This window comes from Salvelinus fontinalis, chromosome 17, assembly GCF_029448725.1.
Source record: "Salvelinus fontinalis isolate EN_2023a chromosome 17, ASM2944872v1, whole genome shotgun sequence".
Taxonomy (NCBI): Eukaryota; Metazoa; Chordata; class Actinopteri; order Salmoniformes; family Salmonidae; genus Salvelinus; species Salvelinus fontinalis.
Genome location: NC_074681.1, coordinates 12,423,440 through 12,440,319, shown reverse-complemented (window position 1 = coordinate 12,440,319; position 16,880 = coordinate 12,423,440). Strand labels below are relative to the sequence as shown.

At 44.6% G+C, this 16,880-nt stretch overlaps 1 protein-coding gene across 2 annotated transcripts in view; it reads left to right on the top strand.

Annotated features, from left to right (window-relative positions):
- Window positions 1-16,880, top strand: part of LOC129813705 (obscurin-like) — a 107,428-nt gene that overhangs the window by 46,988 nt on the left and 43,560 nt on the right. For both annotated transcript variants that reach the window (XM_055866142.1, XM_055866143.1), the window contains exons 25-31: window positions 1,471-1,740; window positions 1,942-2,208; window positions 4,546-4,812; window positions 4,980-5,246; window positions 6,314-6,580; window positions 7,646-7,912; window positions 9,228-9,494. In XM_055866142.1, coding sequence (XP_055722117.1) covers window positions 1,471-1,740; window positions 1,942-2,208; window positions 4,546-4,812; window positions 4,980-5,246; window positions 6,314-6,580; window positions 7,646-7,912; window positions 9,228-9,494 — 1,872 coding nt within the window. The remainder of the gene's footprint in view (window positions 1-1,470; window positions 1,741-1,941; window positions 2,209-4,545; window positions 4,813-4,979; window positions 5,247-6,313; window positions 6,581-7,645; window positions 7,913-9,227; window positions 9,495-16,880) is intronic.

Genomic DNA, 16,880 nt, shown 5'->3' with positions numbered 1-16,880 from the left:
GAAACAGGACGCTGTGCGGGCTAAGTTGACCATACAGAAGCTGACTGAGGAAGACACTGGGGAATACCGCTGTCAGTCGACTGCTGCCGAGACCAAAGCCACTCTCACTGTAGAGTGTATGTTTTGTATTGCTTTTTGGTGTTGATTTGACTTCAATGCTATTTGGTTTGCTGAGCATTGATGGTTCAAATGAGATTCCATCCTCTTAATTTAAACCAAATCCATGGTACAATGATGATGTGTGCTGTGGTTTATCACAGTTCGGAAAGTGGAGATCACCAAGCACCTGGTGGACACTGAGGTGGATGAGGACAGTGATGCAGTGTTCACCTGTGAGATCAACTACGCTGATGAGGAGGTGCATTGGCTGCTCAGTGACAAAGTACTCTTCTCCAACGAAGTCAACACCTTCACTCAGGTGGGCAAAATGCGCACGCTCACACTCAAGAACCTGGCACCTGAGGATGGGGGCACCATCACCTTTCAAGGTCAGGGAGGTCAAGGAATATGTTAAACAGCTTTGACTGGTGGTTGGGGGGTTAAGTCTTGCTCTCCATTTGGATTCCTCCAGAGAAGCGTGCAGTGTTCCTCAAGTCTTTGGATGACGTGGTGGGAGAAGTGAAAGGTATGATCACCCTGACGTGTGAGGCATCCAAGCCCAGGGTCTCCCCCACCTGGAGGAAAGATGGTACGTTCCTGACCGCTGGGTCTAAGTATGAGGTTCTGCACACAGGCAAGTCCCTGGGTCTGATCGTCAAAGCCGTTACCAAGGAAGACGCAGGTGATTACAGATGTGACCTGGGAACTGAGCTTTCCAAGCCAAAGGTCACTGTGAGAGGTGTGTTTGACGACGCAGCATAACTTGCGAACGAATGAGTATAGTGCGCTGAAGCCTCTACAGCAATTTTGTCATCATGTCCTTGAAACAAAAATCCTCTCCCCAGCCTTTACGTAGACATGAGCACAGGTATCACCAAGCAGTTGAAGTCTGTGGAGGCAATGGAGGGAGAGACATGTAGCTTTCAGTGTATTCTATCATGGGAGAGCACTGACGAGTGTGCCTGGACCTTGAATGGCCAGACTGTGGCAAATGGAGGACACTTCCAGGTCTCCAGTACAAGTTGCAAACACATGCTGGTTATCAGGGACGTGACACCAGCCGATACTGGTGAGGTGGTTTTTAACATCAAGAACCTGAACTCCAAGTCGACCCTAGCTGTTGAAGGTTAGACATCTGTACCAGTTGAGGCTCTAACATCAATCTGCAGGGCTTTTAGCATTCATTGTTTTGAAACTTCGATCAACTGATCCCTGAGGTTATCGTTTTAAATTGGATATGTAGACCATTGGGAGAAATTAATCCATTAATAAAATTAACCAATTTCTGAGCTTTTTTGTTTCTGTAATTGGAAGGAAATTGAGCCATCCTCAGAATTAAAACAAAGGTAATATAAATGTCCTGTATTTCAGGCAAAGCCCAATCTGTGTCACGGGAGCTGCAGAGCGTCAGCGTTGTCTCAGGGGAGGATGCTGTGTTCACCTGTGAGGTCACACAGACCAGCTCCACCGTCCAGTGGGCCAAAGATGGGAAGGACATCCGGAAGAGTGAGAAGTATAACATCAGCAAAGAGGAGAGGGTCATGAAGTTGACCGTCCGCAGCGTCACTGTCCAGGACTCTGGAGAATATAGTTGTGAGGTCATCGGAGGAGCCACTACCAAGGCCAAGCTGGTGATCAAAGGTAAGTCTGACAAGTTCCTTTCACAGACACCTTCAGTTGTTTAATGGTTCTTGTTTACTGGGTATTCAGGTATCATTGATCGTGAACTACCACTTTTCAACTATGACTGCTTTTTAATGTTAAATAACACTAATTATAAGCGCTGCCTCTCCTACCTCAATGCCTTCTGCTGTGCTCCTACCGGAATGTCCCTTTCTTCAGAGCCAGTCCACAAGTTCACCAAGGAGCTGAAGGACAGTGAGGCGGAAGAAAAGGGCTCAGTGACTCTACAGTGTGAGACGGCCCAGCCTGCCTCCAAGGCCACCTGGTCCAAGGGAGGCATAGAGCTCAAGGCCGGGGGACGCTGCGAGATGACCCAAAAGGAGACCGTTCTCACACTTACCATTAAACAGCTGGAGGAGAAAGACAGCGGAACTTACACCTGTGACGTGGGCACCGCCAAGATGACGGCTAAGGTGACAGTCAAAGGTAAGACCTTGGCCTATATATTTGTCTTTGTCTGAAATCATGGTTTTGCACATTAATATGTTAATAACTTTTTTATTTAGTAATTACACTCGCTGTAAATGAAAGAGCTTTGCTGACGTGCTGACTGCTGTGCATAGCAGGGCACAGAGCTTTGAATTCATGTTGAGAATTTGGATTATTTCCTGAAAAATGATTTGTGAGTGATGTGATTGACCTCTGCCAACGTTTAAAGATCAGAACTTGAATATTACTAGAGGTCATATGAGTCATAGTTTGGTTGTGGTGTATCAGAGCTGACATTGTGACATCTCGTAAGATTGACTCCCCTGCTTGTCTTCTTGAGCAGACATGCCGATTATTACAACATTCATATGATAGAACAGTATTGACTGAGCATAATTCACGTCCCTTTGCTTTGCTTCATTTTTAAACATTTGGAAGATCATTCCTTCTTACTGTCTATTCCCATCCTGGTTGGTGGACAAGAAATACGTTATGCTCAGAGCAGCATTTGACCTGGATGTGTTCCATCCAGGTCAGACAGTGCTCATAGTAGAGCCACCCCAGGACGTTGAGTGTTTTGAGGGGGACTCTGCTATGTTTAGGTGCCTTGTAAGCCCGCCTGACCTGACCCATCAGGTGCAGTGGTGCCTAGACCAAACCCCTCTGCAGCCCAGCCCCCTCAATGAGATCCAGGTACCTCAGGGGGGTTTCCACTCCCTCACCATGAGGGAGCTGACCCCTATGAATTCAAGCACAATCTCTGTGGTGGTTGGGGAAAAGAGAGTGTACGCTTCGCTAATGATCAAAGGTAACTCCCATGGCCGGGTCCATGGTTCAAATTATATGTGAGCTAGAGGGGGTTAGGAACCCTCATAACAATCCACCCCTCCCCCCATAATACTGTATCTATATCTATTGTAAGTCTGCAGCTCCAGTAGACACCAGAGATGGAAGTGCATCACTGCATTTGCCCTCTTTTTCAGTTTCTCTGAAATTGAAATGACACTTGCTTGACTTTTAACGTTCATCTACACTCATCGTTGCAGTATGCATTGTGAAATGCACAATTTATCCAATATCATAAGTGACCACCGCTGGTGTCTTCAATGCCTGTGGCACCATTCATAACATCAGATCTCAGTCAACCATTCTGTATCCGTCTGCGTTGGTCTTGTGAATCATTCTCTCGTCTTTGGGTCTCCCATCCTCATGGGAAGTGCATGATGTATTTGAATCCATGACGCAGGTAAAAGAGTAAAGACAGAAAGATTTGATTCTTAAAGGATGCATACTTGATGAATAGAGGCATCCCTGATCCATACATTCTTAGTTGTCCAGTTTATTTGCTCACTCTACTCAGACAGTTAACAAATGTCTATGTAAAAAAAGATATATACAGTACAATACCAGTCAAAGGTTTCGACATACCTACTCATTTAAAGTTGTTCTTTATTTGTACTATTTTCTACATTGTAGAATAATAGTGAAGACATCAAAACTATAATATAACACATATGGAATCGTGATGTAACCAAAAAAAAGTGTTAAACAAATCAAATTATATTTTATATTTGAGATTCTTCAAAGTAGCCACCCTTTGCATTGATGACAGCTTTGCACACTATTGGTATTATCTCAACCAGCTTCATGAGGTAGTCACCTGGAATGCATTTCAATTAACAGGTATGCCTTGTTAAAAGTTAATTTGTGGAATTTCTTTAATTCTTAATGCATTTGAGCCAATCAGTTGTGCTGTGACAAGGTAGGGGTGGGATACAGAAGATAGCCCTGTTTGGTAAAAGACCAAGTCCATATTATGGCAAGAACAGCTTTTTTTTACCATGTAGGCTCAGTTTTGCATCAAAGGTTTGGACAATGTTTCTATTGTGTCTTGGAAAATACTGCAGGGTCATAAACTAAGACATTATTCCTATCTTGAAATATTGTTCATGTACAGATGTGTGCCTCAATGAAAGTTATGCTGCATAAGTGATGCAAAAGCTCCACAAATGTATTTCTCTGTATGCTGCTGATCCTTTGTGCACTTTGGAAGGATTTCATTTTGTGGTGGTGATCAGCTGTGAACACCATGTTCATTCCATGTACTGGTTTGATAACTATCTTCAGTTAACAACATCTGTTTCATTGAACAACCCAATCATTGGAATCATATTTAGGTTCCAAAGGACAGCAATAAAAGCATTGGAATCATTGTCCACTACTCATTCTTCTCCACCATTTTGATTCTTATGCCCTTCCATTACAACTGAAGATTGCAAAGAAAATGATTTAGCCTACTTTTTAATGAAGTTGGGCATGTTCGTCTTTTTCCAGCCTTGCCTGCCAGCTTTAAACAGAAGCTGAAGAACCAGCAGGCCACGGAAGGAGAGAATGCTACTCTCTGCTGTGTGTTAGCCAAACCTGGAGCAAAGGTTCAGTGGAAGAAAGGCACTGAGAATCTCAAAGCTGGAAACAAATATGAGATTAAGCAAAAAGATGCGTGCTTTGAGCTTCAGATAAAACATCTGAAGGTTGAAGACAGTGGAGAGTATTCCTGTGAGTGTGGAAATCAGAGGACCACAGCGACTATAAACGTCAATGGTATGGGTACATGTTCTTGGTCAATGGGAATGTTGGGGAGGTCTTGTTTACAGGGAGTCAGTCAGTTTAATTGATACGTGTAAGTTCATGTGTTGGTAGCAAAAATGTGTGTAGTTAGTGGACTGTATATACAGAATAATTTCATATTTAAATCAATGGTTTGTCAGCGTTACCTGTGACCTTCAAACACAAGCTGGAAAGCCAGGAGGCTGAGGAAGGGGGCAGTGTTACCCTGCACTGTGAGCTCTCTAAACCTGGAGTCCCTGTAGAATGGAGGAAGGGAACACAGGTGCTGAAGTCTGGAGAAAAGTACCAGATGAAGCAGAAAGAATCTGTGAGTGAACTCCTGATCAGCAAAGTAGTACCCGAGGACAGTGGAGACTACAGCTGTGTGTGTGGAGAACAGAAGACTACAGCCAGTCTCAAGATTAAGGGTAGGGGGCAGATTGGTGTCATTAAATAGCTACTTTATGTTCCGCTGAAGTTGTTCTGTATTGTCTTTGTCACTGTCGTTATCAAAGTTTCAAGTGTGATTCAGCAGAAGATTTGAAAGAAGTTGGTTTGGTATAACGGCTCTGATTTGTGTTGAGTTGGCGTAGTTGTCAACTTGGCTTTGATGAATTTTGTACATTTAATGACTCATTGTCAGCAGCAAGTTCTGAATTGTCTGAAAATATAGTGCATAAGTTGAGAAATGTTCCCATTTTACTATTACTCTCTCAATGTCTTATCTGTCTCTGTGTCTTATCTGTCTCTGTGTCTTATTTGACTATGTGTCTTATCTGTCTCTATGTCTCATCTGCCTCTGTGTCTTATCTGTCTCCGTGTCTCATCTGTCTCTGGGTTTATTTGACTATGTGTCTTATCTGTCTCTGTGTCTTATCTGTCTCTGTGTCTTATCTGTCTCTGTGTCTTATCTGTCTCTGTGTCTTATTTGACTATGTGTCTTATCTGTCTCTGTGTCTTATTTGACTATGTGTCTTATCTGTCTCTATGTCTCATCTGTCTCTGTGTCTTAACTGTCTCTGTGTCTCATCTTTCTCTGTGTCTTATCTGTCTCTGTGTCTTATCTGTCTCTATGTCTCATCTGCCTCTGTGTCTTAACTGTCTCTGTGTCTTATCTGTCTCTGTGTCTTATTTGACTATGTGTCTTATCTGTCTCTGTGTCTTATTTGACTATGTGTCATATCTGTCTCTGTGTCTTAACTGTCTCTGTGTCTCATCTGTCTCTGTGTCTCATCTGTCTCAGTGTCTTAACTGTCTCTGTCCAGCTTGATCTTTGTAGTCTGTCTGTGTTCATTGTGTTGATTATCATGGTGTTAGTCTTTGTGTGCTGTTGATCGTTCTGTCTCTGCTTCTGTGTTTGGTTTCATTATTCAAGTATCTGCTTTCTGAACTGTGCCCTTCTCATGGTTTTAGAGGATGAACTCATGTCTTATTGCCTCATATCAGTGGTTATTGTGTTTCAGTGTATTTTATATGGTTTAATTTGAATCCCCAGCCCAACCTGTGACCTTCAAACACAAGCTGGAGAGCCAGAAGGCTGAGGAAGGGGGCAGTGTTACCCTGCACTGTGAGATCTCTAAACCTGGTGTCCCTGTAGAATGGAGGAAGGGAACACAGGTGCTGAAGTCTGGAGAAAAGTACCAGATGAAGCAGAAAGAATCTGTGAGTGAACTCCTGATCAGCAAAGTAGTACCCGAGGACAGTGGAGACTACAGCTGTGTGTGTGGAGAACAGAAGACTACAGCCAGTCTCAAGATTAAGGGTAGGGGGCAGATTGGTGTCATTAAATAGCTACTTTATGTTCCGCTGAAGTTGTTCTGTATTGTCTTTGTCACTGTCGTTATCAAAGTTTCAAGTGTGATTCAGCAGAAGATTTGAAAGAAGTTGGTTTGGTATAACGGCTCTGATTTGTGTTGATTTGGCGTAGTTGTCAACTTGGCTTTGATGAATTTTGTACATTTAATGATTCATTGTCAGCAGCAAGTTCTGAATTGCCTGAAAATATAGTGCTTAAGTTGAGAAATGTTCCCATTTTACTATTACTCTCTCAACGTCTTATCTGTCTCTGTCTTATCTGTCTCTGTGTCTTATCTGTCTCTGTGTCTTTTTTGACTCCGTGTCTCATCTGTCTCTGGGTTTATTTGACTATATGTCTTATCTGTCTCTGTGTCTTATCTGTCTCTGTGTCTTATCTGTCTCTGTGTCTTATTTGACTATGTGTCTCATCTGTCTCTGTGTCTTATTTGACTATGTGTCTTATCTGTCTCTATGTCTTATCTGTCTCTGTGTCTTATTTGACTATGTGTCTTATCTGTCTCTATGTCTCATCTGTCTCTGTGTCTTAACTGTCTCTGTGTCTCATCTTTCTCTGTGTCTTATCTGTCTCTGTGTCTTATCTGTCTCTATGTCTCATCTGCCTCTGTGTCTTAACTGTCTCTGTGTCTCATCTGTCTTTGTGTCTTATTTGACTATGTGTCTTATCTGTCTCTATGTCTTATTTGACTATGTGTCGTATCTGTCTCTGTGTCTTAACTGTCTCTGTGTCTCATCTGTCTCTGTGTCTCATCTGTCTCAGTGTCTTAACTGTCTCTGTCCAGCTTGATCTTTGTAGTCTGTCTGTGTTCATTGTGTTGATTATCATGGTGTTAGTCTTTGTGTGCTGGTGATCGTTCTGTCTCTGTTTCTGTGTTTGGTTTCATTATTCAAGTATCTGCTTTCTGAACTGTGCCCTTCTCATGGTTTTAGAGGATGAACTCATGTCTTATTGCCTCATATCAGTGGTTATTGTGTTTCAGTGTATTTTATATGGTTTAATTTGAATCCCCAGCCCAACCTGTGACCTTCAAACACAAGCTGGAGAGCCAAAAGGCTGAGGAAGGGGGCAGTGTTACCCTGCACTGTGAGATCTCTAAACCTGGTGTCCCTGTAGAATGGAGGAAGGGAACACAGGTGCTGAAGTCTGGAGAAAAGTACCAGATGAAGCAGAAAGAATCTGTGAGTGAACTCCTGATCAGCAAAGTAGTACCCGAGGACAGTGGAGACTACAACTGTGTGTGTGGAGAACAGAAGACTACAGCCAGTCTCAAGATTAAGGGTAGGGGGCAGATTGGTGTCATTAAATAGCTACTTTATGTTCCGCTGAAGTTGTTCTGTATTGTCTTTGTCACTGTCGTTATCAAAGTTTCAAGTGTGATTCAGCAGAAAATTTAAAAGAAGTTGGTTTGGTATAACGGCTCTGATTTGTGTTGATTTGGCGTAGTTGTCAACTTGGCTTTGATGAATTTTGTACATTTAACGATTCATTGTCAGCAGCAAGTTCTGAATTGCCTGAAAATATAGTGCTTAAGTTGAGAAATGTTCCCATTTTACTATTACTCTCTCAACGTCTTATCTGTCTCTGTCTTATCTGTCTCTGTGTCTTATCTGTCTCTGTGTCTTTTTTGACTCCGTGTCTCATCTGTCTCTGGGTTTATTTGACTATGTGTCTTATCTGTCTCTGTGTCTTATCTGTCTCTGTGTCTTATCTGTCTCTGTGTCTTTTTTGACTCCGTGTCTCATCTGTCTCTGGGTTTATTTGACTATGTGTCTTATCTGTCTCTGTGTCTTATCTGTCTCTGTGTCTTATCTGTCTCTGTGTCTTATTTGACTATGTGTCTTATCTGTCTCTGTGTCTTTTTTGACTCCGTGTCTCATCTGTCTCTGTGTCTTATTTGACTATGTGTCTTATCTGTCTCTATGTCTTATCTGTCTCTGTGTCTTATCTGTCTCTGTGTCTTATCTGTCTCTGTGTCTTATTTGACTATGTGTCTTATCTGTCTCTGTGTCTTAACTGTCTCTGTGTCTTATCTGTCTCTATGTCTTATCTGTCTCTGTGTCTTACCTGTTTCTGTGTCTTATCTGTCTCTGTGTCTTATTTGACTATGTGTCTTAACTGTCTCTGTGTCTTATCTGTCTCTGTGTCTTATTTGACTATGTCTTATCTGTCTCTATGTCTTATCTGTCTCTGTTTCTTATCTGTCTCTGTGTCTTATCTGTCTCTGTGTCTTATTTGACTATGTGTCGTATCTGTCTCTGTGTCTTATCTGCCTCTGTCTTATCTGTCTCTGTGTCTTAACTGTCTCTGTGTCTCATCTGTCTCTGTGTCTCATCTGTCTCAGTGTCTTAACTGTCTCTGTCCAGCTTGATCTTTGTAGTCTGTCTGTGTTCATTGTGTTGATTATCATGGTGTTAGTCTTTGTGTGCTGGTGATCGTTCTGTCTCTGTTTCTGTGTTTGGTTTCATTATTCAAGTATCTGCTTTCTGAACTGTGCCCTTCTCATGGTTTTAGAGGATGAACTCATGTCTTATTGCCTCATATCAGTGGTTATTGTGTTTCAGTGTATTTTATATGGTTTAATTTGAATCCCCAGCCCAACCTGTGACCTTCAAACACAAGCTGGAGAGCCAGAAGGCTGAGGAAGGGGGCAGTGTTACCCTGCACTGTGAGCTCTCTAAACCTGGAGTCCCTGTAGAATGGAGGAAGGGAACACAGGTGCTGAAGTCTGGAGAAAAGTACCAGATGAAGCAGAAAGAATCTGTGAGTGAACTCCTGATCAGCAAAGTAGTACCCGAGGACAGTGGAGACTACAGCTGTGTGTGTGGAGAACAGAAGACTACAGCCAGTCTCAAGATTAAGGGTAGGAGAGAGTTAATACATTTAGATGTGCCTTTGTCACTAAATATGTTTGGTAAAACTATATTTGGATGGTCCGGATTTTCTATTTGTAGATGCGCTACAGATGGTAATTCTATCAACAAACTATATGTTGATAAGAAACTGCTTTCTAAAGTTAGGTTTAGGGTTAGGGTTAACAAGAGCCTCTGATGCAGGAGACCAAACTGGATCAAGGTAGGAAGAGGAGCGTACACGGAGAACAGTTTGTCTGTCTGCTTTAACTTGTCATCTGTGCAGTTTGTCCTGCTTCTTGGTCCTGTTGATGATGTCGATGATGATGCTGATAGTATTCGTTGTCCTTTTACAGTCAGTGCATATGTCGCATTACTTGAAGTTTCTTGTGGTTTGTTTGTGCCACTGGTTGTTGTGCTTAGAAAGGAAATTAGGTAGACATCTTTGTCTCTGTATTCTGTTTGCATTCAGTCCACATGTTCTGAAGGCTTTGTCTCATTGCTTCTGGTGTTCACAGTTATCATGTATTTATTTGAGACTTGTGTGGTACATCCTTTGTTGGCAGTTTGTATGATACATCCCTCTGTTGGCTGTTTTTCTGTTATGGTCAGTCTTGTCATAAAAGGTTTGGTTATGAGGTTTTGTATTCTAAGTTGCATGTTTTATGGCAGCTCTGAAGTATTCAGTTCCTCCAGTAACTCCCAAACAGGAGGAGCCCCAGAAGGAGAAGGCCAGAAAGGAAGAAGGTAGGGAAGGACACGGAGAGTAACAGTTTGGTTTACTGCTTGATTCTCTGTCTTTATGGTATGTCTATAGTGCCTATGTCTTGGCTGAATGCGGTGTGCAACATCCTAAATTGTCGGAAAATCTGAAAATGTTGGTGTAAATTTGTGTTTAAATTAGGACAGTACAAATATACAAATGGCGGCTCACCATTAAAGCTTGTTAAGGAGGAAAAGTATGCCTTTGCAGCCTGAATGGGAGATGCTTTATGTACGAGCCGGTCCACGGGGAACACAAGTGTATTACCTAGGTCAGTGCTCTCCGGGATCCTTGGAACATCCCTACACCATTGAAGTTGAAATTGAAATTGGTTAAGGTAAGGTTTAAGGTTATGGTTAAGGCTAGGGGTTAAGGTTAGGGTTAAGGTTTAGGGTAGGGACGTCCCGAGGATTCCGGTTAGCACTGACCATTCTTATTAGCCAGATGTAGTTTGTTGTCTATCTGTCAAGAATTAACCCTTAACCAGGTTGCAACTATGTTTTGTATGTGTATGTAAACCTTGTTGTCACCTTAGCTTTGAGCGGCCTGGCATTGTTTTGGATTCCCTGCTTCCCTTTGAGGGCATGCTTTTGTGAGCATACTCAGCTCAGAGGTGGATCTAAAGTGAAATGTTTAAACCCCCAGCTCCTCCAGTCACTCACAAACAACAGGAGACCCAGAAGCAGCAGGACACCAAAGAGGCCCAGAAAGAGACAGTAGAAAGGAAGACAGTAGTAGAAGCCCATGGTAGGAAAAGATAAGATATGTTCTCTGTTGAGCTCATTCTGGAAGTTATAGAATATTGAGGTATTCTGATTTCTGCTATATCTGTGAAGTCTGCTGTTCCTGCCGGCCCTAAACCAGAGCTCCAGAAGGAGACCGTAGAAAATAATACAGTAGTTAAGATTTCTGGTTACTTGTTGAAGTAAAGTTAAAGAATGTTTAGTTATTATGGTGTTTTGTCATAGTCTCTGAGCCAGCGACCCCTATTGCTCCTGCCACCACCAAAATGGATCCCCAGAAGGAGACATTAGAGAAGAAGACCGTAGTAGAAGCCTCTGGTAGGAAAGATGAACTATCTGTTGTCTGTCATAGCAATTTAAAAAAAATGGTATTCTGGTGTTGCTGTATGTAATTGTATTGTTTTATCTGGTCGATAATTGCAGTCAGATAGGCCAACAAGCAGCAGTTCATATCTGTTCCTTTATGGCTTTAGCACTGTGTGACTCATTTTTTGGGCCTGTGTTTCAACTTGTGATCTTCTTAGTATTTTCTTACTTGACACAAATATGTAATAATGTAGTAATGTAATAATAATATGTTTTTGCTTGGTTTTCCCTCAGTTTTAATGGCAGTGTGTGTCTGTTTTAAAGATGTTTTGTTATATGACGTAATATGAATTCCTGTTCATGCTGTCACACGTGTTATTGAGTTTTCTGCTTTCTAGACAACTGATGAAGTTCAGCTTTACACTGAGTGTCCAAAACATTAAGGACACCTGCTCTTTCCATAACATAGACTGACCAGGTGAATCCAGGTGAAAGCTATGATCCCTTATTGATGTCACCTGTTAAATCCACTTCAATCAGTGTAGATGAAGGGGATGAGACAGGTTAAAGAAAGATTTTTAAGCCTCGCGACAACAGAGCATGTTTTGTATATTTAAATGCCTTTGAACGGGTTGTGGTTGTAGGTACCAGGCGCAGCGGTTTGAGTGTTTCAAGAACTACAACGCTGCTGTTTTTTTTACTCTCAACCGTTTCTCTTGTGTATCAAGAATGGTCCAGCACCCAAAGGACATCCAGTCAATTTGACACAACTGTGGGAAGCATTGGAGTCAACATGGGCCAGCATCCCTGTGGAACGCTTTCGATACCTTGTAGAGTCCACTCCCCGACGAATTGAGGCTGTTCTGAGGGCAAAAGGGGGTCCAACTCAATATTTGGAAGGTGTTCCTAATGTTTTGTCTACTCAGTGTTTTCCGGTAGTCATCTTGATGTTTTGTCATAGTCTCTAAGCCTGTTGTAGAAAAGAAGATCGTAGAAGCCCCTGGTAGGAAAGATGAGCTTTCTGTTGTCTTTTCAACTCAGACCTGTGGGTAGTTGGTCACATCAATTCAAATACTGCTGCTCTTTGGCCTATCTGTTCAACTTCAAGAAAACATCATTCATGGCTTAAGTATTGTGTGGCACATTTGGGGGGTGTATATAGTCATTTTGGTGTTTTGTTGTAGCCTTTAAGCCTGCTGCTCCTGCCACCCCTAAACTGGAGCTCCAGAAGGAGGAGACCGTAGAAAATAAGACTGTTGCAGACGCTCAGGGTGGGTACTTTTCGTATAGGGACTGCCGCTCTTTTGTCAGTCTGTTCAAGCGAACGTCATTTGTGGCTTTAGCATTGTATGGCTAATTTTGTGGTTTCTGCTTCACCTTGTGGTCCTGTTAGTGTGTCCTGTAAGCTTCTTCTGTTTAGTCTTTGTCCTTCACTTGCAGTGTAGGCTATGTATTGGCAGTCTGTGTCACTGTCTGTTTCTCTCTTTGAAGACTGTTGTATGACGTTGGGAATTCATGTTCATGAGTTCATGCTTTTGGTTGAGCTTTCTGCTTACTAGACAGATGATGAAGTTAAATTATATACCGGTAGTTATTTCGGTGTTTTGCTATAGCCAAGAAGCCTGCTGCTCCTGCCGCCCTCAAACTGGAGCCACAGGAGGAGACAGTAGAAAATAAGTCAGTAGTAGAGAAGATCAGCTATCTTTTGCCTGTTAAGCTCATACCTGTGCAAAGTCTGTCATATCAATTCAAATACTACTGCTCTTTATCCGTTCAATTGGACATCATTTGTGGCTTTCACATTGTGTGGCACATTTTTGGGTCTCTGCTTTATCTTGTGTGATCCTATTAGTCTGTGTCATGTATGACGGTTGCCCTTCACTCAAAGGGATGTAATGGCAGTTTGTCTGTTTAAATACTTTTTGTTGTATGACATTGGGAAGTTAAATCACATACCGGCTTTGATGTTTTGTCATAGCCGTGAAGCCTCCTGCCGCCCCCAAACTGGAACCCGGGAAGGAGACAGTAGAGACGAAGACAGTAGTAGGAGCCCCTGGTAGGAAAATATGAGCTCGCTGTTGTCTGTTGAGCTCCTACCTGTGCATTGTCTGTCACATCATACTGTGTTTCTCAATGTAGACTCAGAAAGCTTGGATCTTTGCTCTTGATTCAAGTTGTATGTGGTGAACAGTGTGGCTAGATTTTTTCTGAAGGCAAGTTGTGTCACATAGTCTTTCTGTAGCCCTTCAGCTAGCTTCCCTTATCTTGTGGCTTCGGCTGGTTTGTCAGGCTGTTCTCTTAAGAGGTGTTGAGGATCTTATCAAGTGTATTACTGTGCCACAGTAGAGAAACCTCCAGTTCCTGCAGTCACCCTTAAACCAGAGCCTCAGAAGCAGGAGACCAAAGAGAGAGGAGATTAGTTTGTCATTCTTAAGTTCAGGTACATCGGTCATTGTTCGTATGAATGGATAAAAATGACTTTGGACGCTGTTTGCTTCCATCAGGTTTGCACGTGCATTTTTTTTTATGCAAAAGTTATTCAACTCGTACTTTAGGCTATCTGATATAGTTCCTGTTCTTTTCATCCTTAACTCGACAAAGTACATTCTTTATTGACAATATATTCAGTAGATTTTGCTACACGTCTTGTTTTGTCTGCATACTTTGCCATGCTTCTAAATGGTAGTGGAAAGAAAGTAGGCTACAATGATGGTTGCCATTTGAATGGGTAAGATTTGAAGCTCCGTGGACATTAGGCTTTGTTCACTTCCGTCTGGTTCACTTAGGTGCACAATTTTAAAGTTGATGTTATAATGAAGATATATTCAACAGATTGTTCATGTTTGTACTGTAGTTGTGGAGACACCAGTTGCTCCTGTCCAGACAAAACCAGAGACTGAAAGGAGGAGAAGACAGTGGTAGAAGCCCATGGTGTCACGTTCCTGACCTATTTATGTTAGTTTTTGTGTGTTAGTTGGTCAGGACGTGAGGTTGGGTGGGCATTCTATGTTGTCTGTTTCTATGTTGGTTTAGGGTTGCCTGGTATGGCTCTCAATTGGAGGCAGGTGTTTGGCGTTCCTCTAATTGAGAGTCATATTTAGGTAGGCGGTTCACAGTGTTTGTTTGTGGGTGGTTGTCTCCTGTGTCCGTGTCAATGTTTGCACCATACGGGACTGTATACGGTTTGTTCATTTCATGTAGTCTGTTCCTGTTCATTTCGTTCTTTACGTTGTATGTAAGTTCGTCGTTCGGGACTGTCTACTTTCGTTTTGTTATTTTGTTAGTTTATAGTGAAGTTCGTGTTTTCGTCTTGTCTTTAATAAATCATTATGTCTTCACTATCCGCTGCGCCTTGGTTCAATCCCTGCTCCTCCTCTTCTGATGAAGAGGAGGAGGATTAGCGTTACAGAACCACCCACCAATCCAGAGCCAAGCAGCGGTTTAAACGGAGTAAGGGACAGCGCAAGAAGGAGGAATGGACTTGGGACGATGTATTGGACGGTAAAGGTTGCTACACATGGGAGGAGATCCTGGCTGGAAGGGATCGCCTCCCATGGGAACAGGTGGAGGCACTGAGGAGAGCAGAGGCTACTGGAGTGAAGGACCGGAGTTATGAGGGGACGCGTCTTGCACGGAAGCCCGAAAAGCCCGTGAGTAATTCCCAAAAATTTCTTGGGGGGGGGGCTAAGGGGTTGTGGGCCAAGGGCAGGTAGGAGACCTGCGCCCACTTCCCAGGCTAACCGTGGAGAGCGGGAGTACGGGCAGACACCGTGTTACGCAGTAGAGCGCACGGTGTCTCCTGTACGTGTGCATAGCCCAGTGCGGGTTATTCCACCTCCCCGCACTGGTAGGGCTAGATTGGGCATTGAGCCAGGTGTCATGAGGCCGGCTCAACGCGTCTGGTCTCCAGTGCGTCTCCTCGGGCCGGCATACATGGCACCTGCCTTACGCATGGTTTCCCCGGTTCGCCTGCATAGCCCAGTGCGGGCTATTCCACCTCGCCGCACTGGCAGGGCGACCGGGAGCATTCAACCAGGTAAGGTTGGGCAGGCTCGGTGCTCAAGAGAGCCAGTACGCCTGCACGGTCCGGTATTTCCGGCGCCACCTCCCCGCCCCAGCCTAGTACCTACAGTGCCTACATTACGCACTAGGCTACCAGTGCATTTCCAGAGCCCTGTTCCTCCTCCACGCACTCTCCCTGTAGTGCGTGCATCTAGCCCGGTGCCTCCAGTTCCGGCCCCACGCACTAAGCTACCAGTGCGTCTCCAGAGCCCTGTACACACTATATATTCTCCCCCTACTAATCCTGATGTGCTTGTCCTCAGCCCGGCGTCACCAGTGCCGGTACCACGCATCAGGGGTAGAGTAGGCTTTGAGGATACAGTGTGCCCTGTCCCTGCTCCCCGCACTAGTAGGAAGGTGCTTATCATTAGCACGGTGCCTCCAGTTCCGGCACCACGCACCAGGTCTACAGTGCGCCATATCCGGCCAGAGCCATCCGTCTCCCCAGCGCCATCTGAGCCATCCGTCTCCCCAGCGCCATCTGAGCCATCCGTCTCCCCAGCGCCATCTGAGCCATCCGTCTCCCCAGCGCCATCTGAGCCATCCGTCTGCCAGGAGCCTGCAAAGCCGCCCGTCTGCCATGAGCCTGCAAAGCCGCCCGTCTGCCATGAGCCTACAGAGCCGTCAGCCAGACAGGAGCCGCTAGAGCCATCAGCCAGACAGGAGCCGCTAGAGCCGTCAGCCAGACAGGATCTGCCAGAGCCGCCAACCAGACAGGATCTGCCAGAGCCGCCAACCAGACAGGATCTGCCAGAGCCGCCAACCAGACAGGATCTGCCAGAGCCGCCAACCAGACAGGATCTGCCAGAGCCGCCAGCGAGCCATGAGCAGCCAGAGCCGCCAGTGAGCCATGAGCAGCCAGAGCCGTCAGAGAGCCATGAGCAGCCAGAGCCGTCAGAGCGCCATGAGCAGCCAGAGCCGTCAGAGCGCCATGAGCGTCGAGAGCCGTCAGCCTGCCATGAGCGTCGAGAGCCGTCAGCCTGCCATGAGCGTCGAGAGCCGTCGGCCTGCCATGAGCGTCGGGAGCCGTCAGTCTGCCATGAGCGTCGAGAGCCGTCAGCCTGCCATGAGCGTCGAGAGCCGTCAGCCTGCCATGAGCGTCGAGAGCCGTCAGCCAGCCATGAGCATCGAGAGTCGTCAGTCAGCCATGAGCTGCCCTTCAGCCTGAAAAGGCTAGATACCCAGAACTGCCCATCAGTCCAGAGCTGTCTCTCTGTCCGGAGCTGCCTTTCAGTCCGGAGTTGCCCCTCTATCCTGATCTCCCTCTCTATCTTTATCTACCTCTATAGTCTTATCTATCCCTCTGTCTTGGTTTATCTCTCTGTCCCGGTATTATCATTATTTAATATATTATTAAGAGAATTGTGTGGGGGAAGAAAGAGGGTGGACATTCTTTGTGGGAGGAAGTTAGGATGGATTATGGTGGGGTGGGAACCGCGCCCGGAGCCTGAGCCACCACCGTGGTTAGATGCCCACCCAGACCCTCCCCTAGACTTTGTGCTGGTGCGTCCGGAGTTCGCACC